Genomic DNA, 17,190 nt, shown 5'->3' on the forward strand with positions numbered 1-17,190 from the left:
AAACGGAAGTAAAAGTGCAATCGGTATTTTTTGGCCATCCATAAATGTTCGATTTCAAATTATACTAAAGACGAGCTAGCTTCTTCGGGTTATTTATTTTTATTTTTTTCAAACCCATGAAAAAATCTGACAATTTGGTGATGCTGATTCTAAATCTACTATTATCTCTTTGCTATCCATTGCCAAAACTTTGGTCAATCCCTTGTGAAGAGGTGATCAGCAGTTGCTAGCGTGAACATGCAAGTATTTCAGAACACAAGATGATGTATCTTGAGAGTTGCCTTAGTGGTGTCACATATTTATTTTGTCGTATGGGTGAATTGGCATTTATTTGACACTACTGTGTGAGGAGCAGGCAAATCCTTCTTTAAACATCAACTTTATCTTCGGTGGCACCCAGGCTAATGCCCATCTCCACCTTATATCCTGTGTATTCGAGTGGAACTTCCACATATAGGCCTGCAGTGTAAATGTGAGTTGAGTCAGTGTAAGGGTAGGTGTAATGTTCGTGTTATTGGCAGGCCACTTAACCACTAAATAAAATAAGAAAAAAATAAAATAAAAAAATACAAAAAAAAAAATTATCCCACCCCCAGATACCCAATCAGTTTGAAAGGAGAAGGAAAAAAAAAAAAAAAAGCATACAGTGTCATCAAACTCCAATTTTAAATAACATGAATTAATACAGACAATTGTTTCCGTTTATGGAATACTCTCCTACAATAATCCTGAAACAAAGCAAATTTATCAAAAGTAGACAGTCATTGTGTTTCAGTACTCCTGCTTAATTCAGACAATTTAGATCTCAAAATACACCTGTATTCCTCATAAATCGGGCAGTCATACAAGACGTGCTCCCAAGTTTCTGGAGACCGACAAGAACACAGGGGATCTGTTTCCAAACCTCAGTCAATTTTAACGAACCATGACCCGTAAGCAAGTAGGAGGTTTCCATTTTTGGATAAAACCATTTATTACTTTTACCCACCTTAAAACCTACATCTGGAATGATTTGCTCAGTTTTCCTACCAATCAAAATATCATTTGTTATACTCATAAATGTGATCTCTTTTCCTCTTCTTAAAAAATAACTAAATTCCTATATACAATAAACAAATCTAAAGGTAAAGCACTGGGAATGACTTGCAACGCATTTGTGGATACTGTTTTGCATACCCTTAAATTAGTTAGCAGCATGGACCTTTGTACTGAATTAACTTTATTCCTAATTGTAATCACACTTACTCTCCTAAACCAAACGGATGCTGCATAAGCCACTATCGGTAAAAAAAAAAAAAAATGGTCTGAGGACCCATTTACCAAACCCCCAGTCTTTCCTGTAATTCTAACAATTGAGGCCGTAAATTTCCTAATTTTAACACATAAATGGTCCAAATGCGCAGTAAAAGACAACTTATCATCCAAACTGACCCCTAAGTATTCGACTTGAGGAATCAGAGATATTTGTTTTCCATTAAGAACCAATCTGGGAGGTCTGTTATTATCTAACTTTCCCTTAATCAGCATCATCGCAGTTTTACTTGAAGAAATCCTAAGTTTATTATTAGAAGCCCAATTTACCAGACTGTCAACAGCCACACCAATTTTATTTTGAATATCTTGTCTGGATCTTCCTTGCACACACAAAACTAAATCATCTGCATAAGCAGATGATTTAGTTTTGTGTATATATATTCAGAACTAGGTTCCAAAATATTGGTCCTAGCACTGATCCTTGAGGGCACCCGTATTAATTTCCCTCTCATATTTTAGGTGCTGAGATGTAACCATTATCATTCTTTGACTCAAATAACTGCTGTATACAGTAGGTCAGGGAAATTTAAAGCCCTCAATGATAAAAGTACACTCTCATGCCAAACGGTATCAAAGGCGCCCTCAAAATCAATAAAGAGGGCCAAAACATATTTACAGCTGGATTGCAAACTGAAATCAATCAAATTATGAATGGCGTCTTCCGTACAGAAACATCAACTCCAGCTAACCATCATTGCCTGATTGTCTTGATATTGTTTTTCCACGTTATTAAAGGTAGGCATTTTCCACATTTTGATGAAATCTTTCGCCCTGCCCTCTGCTAACTACACCCTGGTTTTCAAAGAAATAGTAAAAAAAATTGACTATATAGAAAATGAAGTACTGAGGTTTAAAAACTCATGTTGTAAATAAGGTTATAGAACTAATATGAAAAAACTGTCTTCCAAAAGAGTTTGTCCACAGCATCCTTGAACGAAAAAAAAAAAAAAAAGTGTTCATGTATTCTCTATCTTGTGAACTCCTTTGAGCTAACGTTTTCGTCCCGGTATATGAACAGAAAATTTATTTATTGATAATACATGTACGCCAGAAATCTGCTGTCTTTCATCAGCTGCTTGATCAGTGGTTCATTAAAAATTCTAGATCTTAATAAATCAGACTTCAAAAACATTGTAAAAAGTACCCAAAACAGTTTGAATTTTGATGCATTGCATTGACAAGCTGCATAAAGTGATACAAGTACTTTGCATGGTGACACAAATGCCTCTAAGATTGATTTTCCTTGGTAAATTCCTTTAATTCGGGGGATAACCTTTAGCTTTGCTATTTCATTCACATAAGAAACAAAGGAAATTTATATATCCTAACTGATGTAAAAGAAGAAAAAACATTTCGGAGTATCATAAATGCATAAAATTTACAATAGGAACTTCCCTTTAAATGCACAGAATGACTAAAAGTTTTTTTTTTTTTTTTTTTTTTTCTTTTATTCAAGGAATCCCCAGTAGAAACAGAACGTAATGCATTCCTAGTGTGTAGTAAAACTCCCTTCAACTTCAAATTGGTGTTCGAAATGTCAGTGGGGAATAAATCATATTTGGCACTGAGAATTAATCGGAGCACTTTACTCAGTACAATACGCCAGGAACCAATCTGTGCATATAAAGGCACGAATGCTTTTTTCTATATCTCTACTATGAAAAAGAGTGGTAGGAGCCAATCGAACAGCTTTTCACTCAGCCTTAAGCTTAAAAGTTGTGCAAAAACTCTTTGGTTGTTATAGGGTTTTAAGATATCAGCAACTTAGGCCATATTGCACCGTATATATAATGTCTGCTGTTGTTGTTGGGTTTTAGGAACATCAGCGACTAAGTCCATATTGCTCCGGGTATACTGTATGTCAATTGCGTGTGTTCTATGGTCGATTTTCTGTTTGCTGGACGAAAAAAATACCTTGTTACCCTCGCCTGAGACCGACTAAATCAGCCAAGTTGTGAAAAAGGTCCATAAAAATTCCTCAGATCATCGACGGGACGCGAACTCAGGTCTTTTCCACCCGGTGTGGGGAGGACAGCGATCCTACCAACTGTGCTACCCACGAGGATCTAATGTCCGTAAATTACGCGTGTTCAGTTTGCTGTTCGCTGGACATAAAACCAGACTTTTCTGGAGAAAAAACCATCCTATCTACCCTCGCCTGAGACCGACTAACTCAAAGACGTTGTGAAAAAGACAACGAGGAATTTTGGGTGGGTCAGTTCTTTTCCACCCGGTGTGGGAAAGACCGTGATCATACCAATTGTGCTATCCACGAGGGAAGCTCTTTGGTAGATTCAATCGTCTGTACCAGCTCACTCAATTCTGCTCGTGTAAATATATTTTGCTGCTCTGATGTGTCATCAAACTGTCGGCATACCAGTAGGCTCAAAGTCAGTAGAGTTTTGTTGTTATTATTTAGAATAAGCATCGCTAAGCCCTTACGAAGTAAGTGTAATATGTTATTGGATGAAAATTCTTGTGTCTAAGACCAACAAACTTCTTCCAGTCACATAGTTCCCTGATCAGCTGTTGTGGCCACTAACAAATTCCTCCAACTGCATCGATTATGTGCTATACGAGCGGCATCGCCAAATGTTAGGCCCAACAAATTTGGCCACGTGCAAAAAAAAAAAAAAAGAGACCAAAGAAGTTCTTCCCGTCTGAAAGAGAGTTCAACCTTTTCATACAGTGTGGAAGAACAGCGATCGTGTCCTCTGTGTTAACTGAGGGCCCGTGGGGAAGGGAACTTAACATAAAATTTTAATTGTCGGAATTGCACTGATGTCTTTAAATTCATGTCGGATAGCAGGAATTATGTTTGTACTACGTTTGGCAGGACGGATACCTGAGGGCAGACTTAGACCTCAAACTGTAGCAAATGACGTGATGCTACAATTTAAAAAATATTATGGGGACCAGGATTCAACGAAACTGGATTTTCTGGTTTTTTTTTGTAATCACACAGATTTGAGAAGAAAAATATACTAATATTTAAAAATTAATCTTTGTTTAATCGTTAATATGCTAATGGTTTTCAGTTAGCAGAAATCATATTCCCATTATTTAATGAAAATTTATAACTATCATTTTAATAAACTTTAACTTTAACATAATTCTTTCATTTGGCTTATTTATTTATTTATTAAATTATTTTGAATTAATTTAAATCAGCAATAACGAAATTGTATTTCAAATGCGCCACTGAGATTGTTTATTTCGTCTGCAATAATAACCATGGAAACACAAAAACGATGACATAATGCTGTTACTATACGTTGCTACGGTAACAGGAAACACACAAGATTACTACCGGTTTTTGATTTTCAGTTTCTATGAACAGTGCAGAGAATTATGATTTATTTATTGCATTAATTTAATACCATTACCACTTTTAATTAAAATATTATTGAAAAAAAATCAAAATAATTTGAAATAATATTATTTAAAAAAATTATTTCGTATATAAATAATGGCTTTTCTGCTGTATTTTCAATGGAGCAGAAACCTTTTTAATGTTGGAGAATTTGCATTCCAGAAGGTGAAAAGAGAGAAGTAACAGAATCACTTATGTGGGGGGGGGCTAGGGGGGATTGAATTTCTGCGTGATGAGTCGAACTGTAGGAATTTGTATCGAGTCCTTGTAAGTATGACATCACCATTACCTTGGAACACTTTTTATTAGCGGATTAATGCCATTTGACCCTTTCCTTGTTTTGTAGAGTAGGCGGAATTATATACAATGCCAACCCTTTTACAAGTGAAGTCTTAAAGTTGGATTATGCTTTTAATTGCCGAATGATGTAAGACGAGTGAGCTTTATGTGTGTGAGTGTGCGTGCGCGCATGCTCTGTTTATTGTCACTGAAAATAAGCAGGTTTCTTCATGACGTGATGGTAACGACGCCTGCCGGATAATTGCAACTAATAAAAATTGATATTTATTTCGTTCAACGTAAAGTTGAGTACGTAAAAAATGACCTTTGCTAATTAAAAGAAACAATAGTGTTTGCAATATAACGATAAAAATATTTTTAAAAGGTATTATGACATATTTAGAAGTTGATAAAGATTTATTGTTGTCATGTGCTGGAGGGTTTGGTCTTTTCCTCTTCACGCTGATCAGGCGTCTTGGGCAGGACACATAACTCGAAGATATGATGACTAAGGAATAACAGAATGGTACCCAAGAGGAGCTAAAAGAAAACCTGGAAGACAGCAACGGAGATGGACAGATAAAATTCACGAGTTCGTGGGTGGTAAATGGATGGCCATTGCGCAAAACAGAAGGAACTGGAAAGTTGCTGGAGAGGCCTTCATCCTGCAGTGTATTGAAAATAGCTGATGATGATGATGATGATGAAAGATTTATTTATGAAAAGGGAAAATTATTTATCTTCATTTAGGCAGCATAAATCAATTTTTAAAAGGAATATAGAACAAACCGGTGTTGTGACGGTTAGAAAATACAAGATTATTAATTTAATTATCTTGTTAATTTGGGGAAGGAGGAGGATTGTTATTTGAAGTTCATTTAGGAGGAACGATTGGTTACAGGGAAACTTAATGTAGCCACAATGAACTCAAACGGTTATTGAAGGTCAAACTCATGAAGTGGTAAATCTTTAGCAGTTTCCTGTTGAAACAAAATCGCCTTTATACACTACTCAGTTCATTGCCCGTACACACTTCCGGGTAACGTTGAAACAGGCCGACGTTTTCATCGAAACATTCCAGTTTGTCAAGGAGTTCGTAGCTAACTTCATGCCCGTATGGTAGGTAAATTGTATTGGGTATTTTTTATCAGTGTGCACAAAGAAAAAAGCTCCCCTTTTTTTACTGTTTTTATGTCAAAGTTTACTCTTCCTCGTAGAAAGGAGGGGGAACATCTAGCTACCTAGGGGAAGACATATACAAACGATCTCCCACACCTTTTTCTGTGTACCAAGTTCGGGTCGCACATTCCTGGCTGCAAAGATCATCAGTCTCGATAACGTTGGCAGGTCAGCCATGCTGGGAGCCGTGACTTACCTGTTCGTCTGATAATTCTTGACTATTCACGGGCTTTCAAACCTCTCTATGATCTCTTTGCTTTTCACTGCATCAGTAGGAGATATTTTCCCACGCGGGGACACCCGTGTGGTTGTGACGGTCCCCAATGTCCTTTATGTCTCTCCGTAACCTCGATTGTCTGCAGAGAGCATAAAGGTAGGCGCGAGGTCAAAGGTTGGAGACCAGACAGGTATGAGAAGGGTCTTTGTAAAAGTAGTTCACGGCCGTGGAGGGTGGCTTCCTTCCCGTATTCACGTACCTGGGCATGTGTGAACTTGGGAGTAAAAAAAAGAAAAAAGAAAAAAAAAAAGAATTCTCTATTGTTAATCCACGCTTACCATCTAGATAACTGACAAGGGAGATAAAGCTAATTCACACTAGGAAAAGCATTATTATTATTATTACATTGTCAAATATTTCGATATATAGTAACAAATTTGTAATAATAATAACAATCATATACTTTAAAACTTAGGTGTGTATAGCATACAACGTACAGGATATCCATAAAAATTAGAATGAGTTATTCAGAGATGGAGAAGAATGAGGAAAAAAGAGTTTCAAAAAAGCACGAATCTGTATATGTAAAAAAAAAAAAAAAATGTTGAACTACTAAATAAAGATTACTGGGTACCTACGTGCATTACCTTGTTCTTAATACACTGTATAAAATTGTTTGCTGAAGTTTTAAAACGTTGCAATGTCTCTATATAAGGACGGAACAGGGCACTACACCATTCAGTAGAACAATGTACAGCCCAAAGAATAGGTTAGAAACATAGTCTAACCGAGTTCCGATGTGGGTATTATTGTTGGGATTAGATTAATTGGGGTGAGTTTCTTGGACATGGGGCCTTCTTCCAATGTTCCTGTAATCGGTATTTCGCGTGCATCAACAATAACACGGTTAAGCTATCGCAGCTGACGACCTACCCAAATACTCCTGCTGACAGCTTGTCGCAAGCAAATGCGTCTATAGCGGATAGAATGGATCCAGTGGATGAGTGGGAAAACGCGTTTTCCCCCAACATGCGGACGGACAAGTCCGGGTGTTGCCCACTCAACGTGAGATTCTCAAACTACACTGGGGTAGTGCAATGGTCTGAGGCATGTTTGGATGGGAGATTCGGGACGTTGATACTAATAATTGACCAGCACCTCCCTGAAGTCTATTACAAGTCCATTAGATCTGGCGATGCGCACCTGTTCATGGTGACTGTTTTCCTGCCAGCCAAGACGTCTTTCAACACCGTCTCACAGGCTGCAACATGCACTGATTCAGTGAGCATTCCAAGGAGTTTTCCGTTCTTCAAAGGCTGAAAACTCGTTCAATTTCAGCCCCATTGGACAATGAAGAATGTGCCATTCGGCGCTTGTATTCGATACCATCAAATACCCGGAAACTATGAAATATTTGAAAGTGTTCTTTAAAAGTTTTCAACTTAAAAAAAATATAAATTTATTGATAATTAATGAATAATTATGAAAGTAACATTAATGTCGATAAAAAGATTGCATTCGTTTTAATTTACGAATCACCATCATCAGAGCCGGTCCTGGACTTCAATGTCTCTGAAGGATAGGGTCTAGGATTTAATGGTGAGTAAACTGCTTTGATAGCTTAGCCAAATTTTAAAGCGAGAAAAATAAAAGTTTAGGTCAGATGTGCCATTGTCAATTTATTAAAGAAAAAAAAAAAAAAAAAGCTTTCTGTTTCATTTGAACAAATTTTACAGGAACCACGAACGAGATGTACGCTTTAGATTCTTTTTAAACATAAATAATATATAGATTCCTAATTTATTCAAAATATAAAAATAAAGAGAATAACTGTTTAATAAATAAAAATATATTGCTAATTTATTTAGAATATATAAAAAAGAAGAAAAAACTGAAATCGACAGCCACTTCCTGATAAACAGGAAGTGATAAAAATAATTTTCATTTTCGTATGCTTTTGGTAAAACGTGAAATGGAACAAAGATTCTTTTCATTCCATTAATATCCAACCTATAAGTAAGGTTAAATTTGAACTGTTATTCAAACTGTCAACAGTTAATAAATAACACTACAACTCTCTCTCTCTCTTTGGGTGATTTTTCAACATCTTTATGACTTTCTGTAATCAATCATTTTGTCATAAACACACCGCTTTAGTCGTAAAATGTATGGAGGTGCAAAGCGATGAAGTGCAGCCATCTGATTACATATTTTTCCGTGTTTAGATTCCACTATCTCCTGATTTTGTAAAGGAGGTAGAGGGATTGTCTTAAGCACCGTTGTAGGTGGTCGCAGCTGATGCTATCCGGTCCTCACACAGTTTTAACATACGAGGTGTTAATGGAATGGAGAGAATTTAATGTTTACAGGGGTAGAAGTGCGCCATCTAGCGGAAAATATTGCGTTTACAGACGAACTTATTCTTAAAAAAATTAATCAGTAATTTAAAATGGCATATTACATAATATCACATTAAAATAAAATAATAATAACATAAAAATAATAACAAACAATATATATATAATATAAAAATACATATAATAATAATATAAAAAAATACATATAATAATAACATAAAATGACATATATTAAAACGCCACCTAGTGTAAAATATTGTTTTATACAGTATTTAGAGATAAACTGACTTAAAATGATGAAAGAATGTTTTTATCTCTCACACATTATAAAAATATTTAAATAAACGTATTATATGGTGATATTATACAAAAATCTTTCGCGCAGTTATTCCAAGCATGAAAGCATTCTTCTGTTCATTCAAAACCTTCGAATATTGTCTCCGTGAGAAAGTTATCACTAAGAGGATGCCGAGAAGACACAAAAGTGCATCTGCAGAATGTAATAATTTGCTTTTATTATGTTCTAACTAGATGGAGGATGTATATACCCCTAAAAGGAGGGAGGAAGGGAGGGTTGCAGTCGGAAGTCATTAGAAGGACGAACCCAGTATCCCGTTGTCTTAAAAGTTTTGGAATGGGAAGCGGGGACAGAGAGGGGTCGGCGAACTGGGTCACGTTCAGTTGCATCTTTTTTTTTTTTTTTCCTTGGCTTCCAGGATTGAATTACAAAGACCATCACAGAGTTAGCAATGCACGAATGTTCGTTCATAGAAGCGCTCTTAATTAAATGTCAGCAGTCGTTCTACTTCTCCTTCCCCCTCCCTTCTTCCACCTCCTTTAAGCTATATTGTGGTGCACTTGGAGAAAAGGAGCAGAAGGCTACGCAATGCCGGCATTGTATGGTAGTTAGCACGTCTGCTAACTTTCGTTCCTTCTATGCGTGGGAGTCAGACGTGCAGCGTAAAGTGGGAAGGGGGAGGAGGGAATTCATTCAGTGAACGCAGCAACAAAAACAAGCCTGGTTTCGCAGATGTGTGCAAGTGCACCAGACACTGAAGAAATTGAAGAATTCCTGATTAATTAAACGAATTTGAAACAAAATGACTGTTGCTAATTAAAATTATTAATTTAATTACAAATAGCCATTTCCCCTAATTTCTAACAGTGGTCGTTTGAATTTCTAGCACTTTAGAAATTTCAACCGTGGTTTTAAATTTCGAATCCTTAATTGTGGTTAACCCTTAAGAATTCGGATGACAGCACATGTTTGTTTGACATATTACAACTAGCGATCGGCATAATCGAATTCGATTATTTTAGTAATCAAAATAATCGATTATTATTTCATAAAGGAATGAATTCCATAATCGAAATAAATAATTGATTATTAATCATTCAGCTATGGAATGCATTCAGTTAGGAAATCGAACACAACAAAAGATAAAAAAAAAAAAAAAAAAAAAGACACTGGAGGGAGGGGAATTGTGAATACAAAGCTTATCTCATGCCATTCGGCCAATCTCTCTCTCTCTTTCTCTCTCTGTTACATTTTTTTTTTCAGTCTGTTTCGGTTGCTTCTTTTTTCTTTCTTTATTTATCTATCATTCTTTTCTGTATCATTTTTAAATCTGTTTCCATATCTTTCTTTCTTTCTCTACTGTTGTTTTTCTGTATCTCTCGCTCTCTTCATCTTTTTTCATCTCTCTATCATTGTTTTCAATCTTTTCTTTCTTTTCTTCTCTCTCTCTCTCTCTCTCTCTCTCTCTCTCTCTTTCTACATTTCTCTCTCTCGTCGTTGCGATGCGATTTTCGATTATGGATTTCAGTTCGGTTATTGAGACATGGTGGACATAGTGTGTTTGTTGTTTGTCTGGCGGTGCTAGTGGTTTCCCATAAAACCACATTTGGTGACACCCAAGATGCAAAGCCAGATGAGTGTGTTGCTCATTTGGCCACTTAGTTATTACTGAGAGGTGCAAGCACCAAGAAAGTCATCTCCCAGCAGTCCACAAGGAGCCTCCCCTGACAGAGCCTCTCCTCCAGCAAAGCAAGGAAGGAGTGAGCTTAGGAAAAGAAATGGGGGAGGAAGAAGAGAATTGGATGTAAAAGGGAAGGAAATGAGGAGACATACAGGGGATGTCCTCCAGGCGAGCAGGAGTGCAAACTATCAGTGGTTAGAGAGCCCTATAGAAGAAATGATAATTAAAAGTGGACAAAACAGTAGAGCAGTTGACATCTTTAAAAGGAAGGGGGAAAGAGGAGTCGCCAAGTGACTCCACAATCCTACCCTAGAAAGAGGTTTGCAAGGGCTGGGTCAAAGACCCAGTAATACCATGCTGAGAAAACCCAGCGTCAGCAGTCTAGGTCCGGGATACAGTCCTAGTAGGCGAGTTTATTGATGAGCGGTAGCAGCTGCAGTCAGCGGCGACCTTCTCCTTTTGAAATGATTTGAGCTGAAATTAAGGAGGGCGGTGAACGCCTCTTTACTATTGATAAAGTGGTAAGGCTCAAACGAAGTAAGATTGGCAGATAGAAGAAGTTGGTTCCTGAGATCAAGATAAATATTACAGTTCTTGCATGAGATGGATTCAATCCTCTGACTGGCTGCAAAAACACTTGTCATCATCTTCTACTCTCAGATACTTTAACTTGGCTCGAATTGAACCATGGCTAGTTATAATGTATGTGGTTTCCAAGTTAGAGGGAAGCGAGATCAGGGTGCTGGGAGTGAGGAAGCCTATCTCTGGAATGAAGTTCTAGACGATCGCCCCTTTATTACAAAGAGTCCACCGAGTTTACCAAAGTTTGTGTACTTTGGCCCATAGCCCCCTTTTTTTTTCTCAGTTGACCTGATTGGGCATGGTAGTAAGCCCTATAAATTCCATTGGCTAATGTTGATGGAAGCTGTGTGTCAGTCCAAGGAAGGGATTTATAGGTCCAGATGTAGCATACTGGTGATAATGTATAGGGCAGGCCTAGTCATTCTAAGAAGAAAGAACCTTTGGATCTTTGGGTTACTCTGCGAAACTAGACTAGGACCCATAACTGAACTATAATTATTTTAAAAATTTTAATATAAATATAATCTAGAATCTTCATGGAGGATTATTTATTTTAAACCAATTTTCATATTACTTTTTACAAATTATTATAAAATGTTAATTTCATTATAAAATATAAACTGAAGAATTCCTGATTAATTAAACGAATTTGAAACAAAATGACTGTTGCTAATTAAAATTATTAATTCAATTACAAATAGCCATTTCCCCTAATTTCTAACTATTTGTTTATTGCATTAATCACAGTAGAAATATCAAATGAGTGTTATATTTCATTTTTATTAAAATATAGGAATAAATAAGTAAAATGCATTACGAAAGTGTTGACAGTATACTACGATTGTTTAATTAATTAAATAACGGAGCTTGAAATAGGTGTTGCGTTTTACGCTGTTGATCATAAAGCATTGCAAATAGTGTGATTTTAACAGACTGACGAAGTTATGTAATATTTATAAAGTGTTTAGTTATGAGATAGTAACAAAATGGTTTACTTAAAACCATCTAATCTGTAAATAAATTTTCGAATTTTGTTTGTGTATTTTTGTCACTGATGAAACAACTCCGTGTTGATTAGCAGTTCTGTGTTCTGTTTGTACACGTGGGATTCTGCAATAGTAGTAAGGTGGTTATATAGTGTTTCCCATTTTTTCCCTTACCGGAAATTCACGAGAGTCAATTTCCGGTAAGGGAAACGCAATCTGTTTTACAGAACTGTCATCAGTGGAGGAAGAACAGATGACAATATATGAATGGTTTGTTACAAATGTTAGGAATGCATGTTGTGTAAAGAAGTTTCAAAATCGGGTGTTTGTGATATGTAAGATCTTTCAAGCAAAATCGCAAATAGTATCAAGAAGGTGGTAGTACTTAGTGTAAACAAACTTTTTTCTCTCTTCCTCTCCTGATTGCTGTGTGTGTGTGTGACAGTGGTAGCCAGTCCAGTCTCATATCTTAATTTAGTCTGTGGTGTGTCTGAACTGTCCCGTGTCCAGATGTCAACACTGGATACGTATTTGTATATTTGAACTATGATATTAACAGATGTGTATGAGGACAGAGGGGGAGAAGTTGTTTGAGGTACTCACATGAGCATGATTAACTGACTAAAAATTTCTTTTTTTTCTGTTTACTTCTGACCTTAACAGCTGGTATTTGAAGACATTCTGGCCGAGCCTGATGCCACCCACGGGTTTGATGGCGCCTGGAGGCTTGCGTTTATCGTTTTCTCTGGCACTAAATACTGGGTGTATCGCATTTTGGCTGCACTAGTGGCTCTACCTTGTGGTATCATCTGGGGATTTCTCTTTTCGCTATTGACCCTGTTGAACGTCTGGTTCATCACCCCAGTATTGAGAACGTTGGACATTGTCCTGAACGTTGTACGTAGGGTAAGTATTAACATCTTCACAGTTACTTCTGTTTAATATTTTTAAACATTTTTAAAAATGTTAAAATAATTGAAATACAAAATATTGAAAAATTTTGGAACATTTTATTTTCGATTAATTTTCGAAACTACTGTACGTATTACAATAAACATTTTTAAAACTTTTATTGGTATTTTTAATATTCGAATTAGCAATTCAAGAATCATCAATTAAGTCAACCAGCTTCAATCAACCTGATAATTAGCATATCCACGGTTAACAAACTACCTATCAAGTACCTATCGGCAAAATTTATGGGTTATATTCATTATTATAATTAGCCTATGAAACCTGAAAGACAATCACTAAAAATGAGTGGCATCTTCGAATATTGGTTCTTTACACACTACCTGTGTGATACATACATTCCTATTTAAAATCTTGTCACCCTACCAGACTTCCTATGTTCCCTATTTCCAGTTTTAAAATGTGATCACTCTACCCTAAACTCGTTAATCAACAAATGAAATTTATGGATGGTAGAGTTAGGGTTACCAGATTAAAATAATAATAATAATTTTAAAATACGCAATACATGATAATATTCACTATATTAGAAACGTAGTATATACCACAGATAACTCTAAGCTTGCCAACATTATAGTGGTTTTGCCTGTCACTCATTTGGAGAAGTTAGAATTCCGTCGATGACTGGAGGAATTTCTAAAAGTCTCTTCAATTGGGTTTAGTCAGCCAATCTTAGGTGGAGGAAACAGAGTTCCCGCTGTCAGTTATTCAGGGTTTTTCATTCCACACAACATGTATATCCAACTACAAATACACATTTATACAAACATAGCACACAACAGAGCAATATGGTCTAAGTCGTCGATGCTCCTAAAAATCATCAACAGGAACAGCTTGTCAACATTGAATCGATGTAAAAAGAAAATTAAGCACAGAAGAAAATTAATCCCGGGAGGAGGGTATATATTAGCAAATAAAAATAGTCTACTTTAATTATTAAATGTAATTAACAAAATTGATTCCAAGACAGGCATCGAAATTAGCCGCAAAGCAAGAGTGAATACATTGCTTTTTGCTGATGACCCGGTTCTACTAGAAGACAATGAGAACTCATTGCAGAAAGCCATCTTCTCACTAAACACAATACCAAAATCATTTAATATGGAAATCTCATCTTCAAAGACAAAAGTGACGGCATTTAAAAGAAGAGATCCAATAAGAAGCAAGATTTGCATCGACAATAATATAATCGAACAAGTTAACGCTTTCAAATACCTAAAATACCATCTGTCATATGAAAAAGAAAAAGATATTGAGAAAAAAAAATTACATAGGAATTGCTAAAACTATAAACCATATTTTCAAATCTAATCTGGTGCATAGGAAAACAAGGATACGGATACATGACACCCTAGCCAGACCTATCCTAACCTATGGCTCTGAGGCATGGACAATGAGCAAAGGGATAGGAGCAGGTTGACTGGTGCAGAAATGCGTTTCATGCGCAGAACCGCAGGCTATGCCAGACTTGACAGGAAAAGAAATAAAGACATCCTGTCAGAACTGCAGACAACCTCAGTACTGAATTATATTGACTCATACAGATACAGATGGATCCAGCATGTAGAGAGCATGGAGGACGGACGCTTTCCGAAAGAGATACTAAACTACAAACCCCAGGGAAGGAGAGACAGAGGCAAACCCCTGCAAAGATGGAGAGAGACTGTAACAGGCCACTAGGCCTAATACTGGACAGGAAGAAGAACGAAATTGCAAAAAAAATAAATGATATTTTTCATTACAGTCCATTGAAATAAGTACAAGAAAAAATATTTTAAAAAATAAACCAAAAATAAAACCGACAACGGGACACCTTATTCAAAACCGGGACAATTCCACTAAACATGAGCCACCCCATTACCCTACGTTAGGGTCGTATTGGTCTTTCATTTTAGTTCGCTTTAATTTAATTATATATGTTATATTTAAAAAAAAATGATTTAATGTTATAGAAACGAATCCTTTCCTTCAATATACTTAATCAAATCTACTTTTCTAATTTTTCAGATCTGGTCGGGACTTATCCGAACTATCCTGGATCCATTGTTCCAGTCAGCAGGAACATTCTTAGGAGGTATAAACATCACGAAGGTGTCGACCCGCCAGGAAGTTATTAAAGAACCATGAAAAATTCCAGTCCGTGTATTCGTAAGTTTTCATCATAAATTTAGAAAGGCTTCTTTTAAAGCCAAAATTCTATAAAAGCAAAACAAATGAAGAAAGCTAACGAACACTTGGAGTAAATGCTTTTATAGTACAAAACAATCCGTTTAACTGAGTATGTATATTTTTGATGTAATATGAGTTTATTTCCAAAACAGAGAAAGAGATAGAAAGAATGTATGTGTGTGTATGTGAAGGAGAGAGGAGAGGAGAGGAGAGCAGATCGAAAATTCAATTCATCTTTATTTTCGAACATTTATTACTGTGGTGTAAGAATAACCATTAAGTTTGTATGTTTTGTAAACGGCTTTTTTTGTTGTTAATTTTTTTAGATACACTTTTATGAAAAAAATTTATCAATCTTGAACCCTGATTATTAATATTTAATCTTTACACGAGCAGGGTAAGAAGTTGATATACAGTATTAAGTGCTCATAGACTTGGTGACCATTACATTATCTTAGTCCTATTTTTAAAAATCTAAAAATAAAGTAAAAATACCATAATTAACAGCGAATATCCAAAATAATTTTGCACTGCTCAAATAATAATAATAATAATTATTATAGTAATAATAATATTTATTATTACTATAATAATAATTATTTATTATTTTTTTTTAAACTGCCAAACGTACGATTTGCCATTTCAACAAGAAACATTGTGCACGAGATTATTAAAAATAAACAAATAAAAAGCACTGTCTGTGCATGCGCAGTATTAGTCATCTATTGCTCAAAAAGAGACCAAAGTACTCGAACAGCTTCAAACCTTGCTCACTTTTCAGCCATAAAAAAGACGAATTTTTATACTTCATACTTAAAATAATTACGTGTATATTCTTTTATTTGTAAATTTAAAAATAAACTTTAAATAGAGCAATAAACAATATTTTAGCTTTCGTTCTGCTTCCAGTTCTAGACGAATATTCCAAATAAGAGTGATAATAAAAGTGCCTTATGATATTCTTTATACTCAATTCATTTCATTGCTTTCTACGATAAATTTCCATGAAATAAAAAAAGGAAAAATAAATTTTTACGCGTTTTTATTTTTTATGGAATTTGTAGAAAGTGAAAAGCTTTTTTATATCATTACTCTTAGCATATGACGTCATCATAGTTAATGTACATGTGATTTGTTTTATGTTTCATTGGTGTGCGCATGCTCACGTGCATGTGCGCCATTTGGATGTATATTGAAGTTGATTATTTGTGTATTCAATTATGTAAATGGTGGTTTTTAATAAAACTGTCTTAAAATAAAAGATTGTGCACTGTGTTTTCTGTTTAATACTTCGTAAATATTTAAAATGAATATTACAACAAAATAAATAATTATAACGGTACACAGAAACAAAATTTGGTTTCTTAAAAGCAACAAATATTTCACCATATTTCATTATTCCATGAAGACAAAAAAATTTCCAGTAAAAAAATCCGACACCATAAAGAAAAGAGGACGTCAGGTCTTTTTTTTTAATGGTATAAATAATATTCTACGGTACAGTCCTGTGCCCTCGTGGGCAGTACAGTTGGAGAAGCGCCATCCTCCTCGCACCGGGTGGAAAAGGTCTTTTCAAAACTTAGGTTTTTTCCACCCGGTGACTCGAAAGACCTGAGTTTGAGTCAGGTCTTTTCCACCACAACGTGGCTGAGTTAGCATTAGCTTTGGTAGAGGCATATGATGCAAGAAAGCAAGTTAGTCGGTCTCAGACAAGGGTAGCATGGTTTTTTCTCCCAGAAACTCGGGTTTTTTTGTCCAGCAAAGAAAATCGACCACAGAACAC

At 35.7% G+C, this 17,190-nt stretch overlaps 1 protein-coding gene across 1 annotated transcript in view; it reads left to right on the top strand.

Moving 5' to 3' along the window:
• Positions 1 to 16,633, top strand: part of LOC150088936 (caveolin-1-like) — a 68,486-nt gene extending 51,853 nt beyond the window's left edge. The window contains exons 3-4 of the mRNA XM_090369738.1: positions 12,930 to 13,172; positions 15,246 to 16,633. Of these exons, the coding sequence (XP_090225864.1) occupies positions 12,930 to 13,172; positions 15,246 to 15,365 (363 nt within the window). The 3' untranslated portion in view covers positions 15,366 to 16,633. The remainder of the gene's footprint in view (positions 1 to 12,929; positions 13,173 to 15,245) is intronic.
• The last annotated feature ends 557 nt before the right edge of the window (positions 16,634 to 17,190 follow it).

This window comes from Mastigoproctus giganteus, chromosome 3, assembly GCF_048544385.1.
Source record: "Mastigoproctus giganteus isolate SK-2022 chromosome 3, ASM4854438v1, whole genome shotgun sequence".
In the NCBI taxonomy this organism is placed as follows: domain Eukaryota; kingdom Metazoa; phylum Arthropoda; class Arachnida; order Uropygi; family Thelyphonidae; genus Mastigoproctus; species Mastigoproctus giganteus.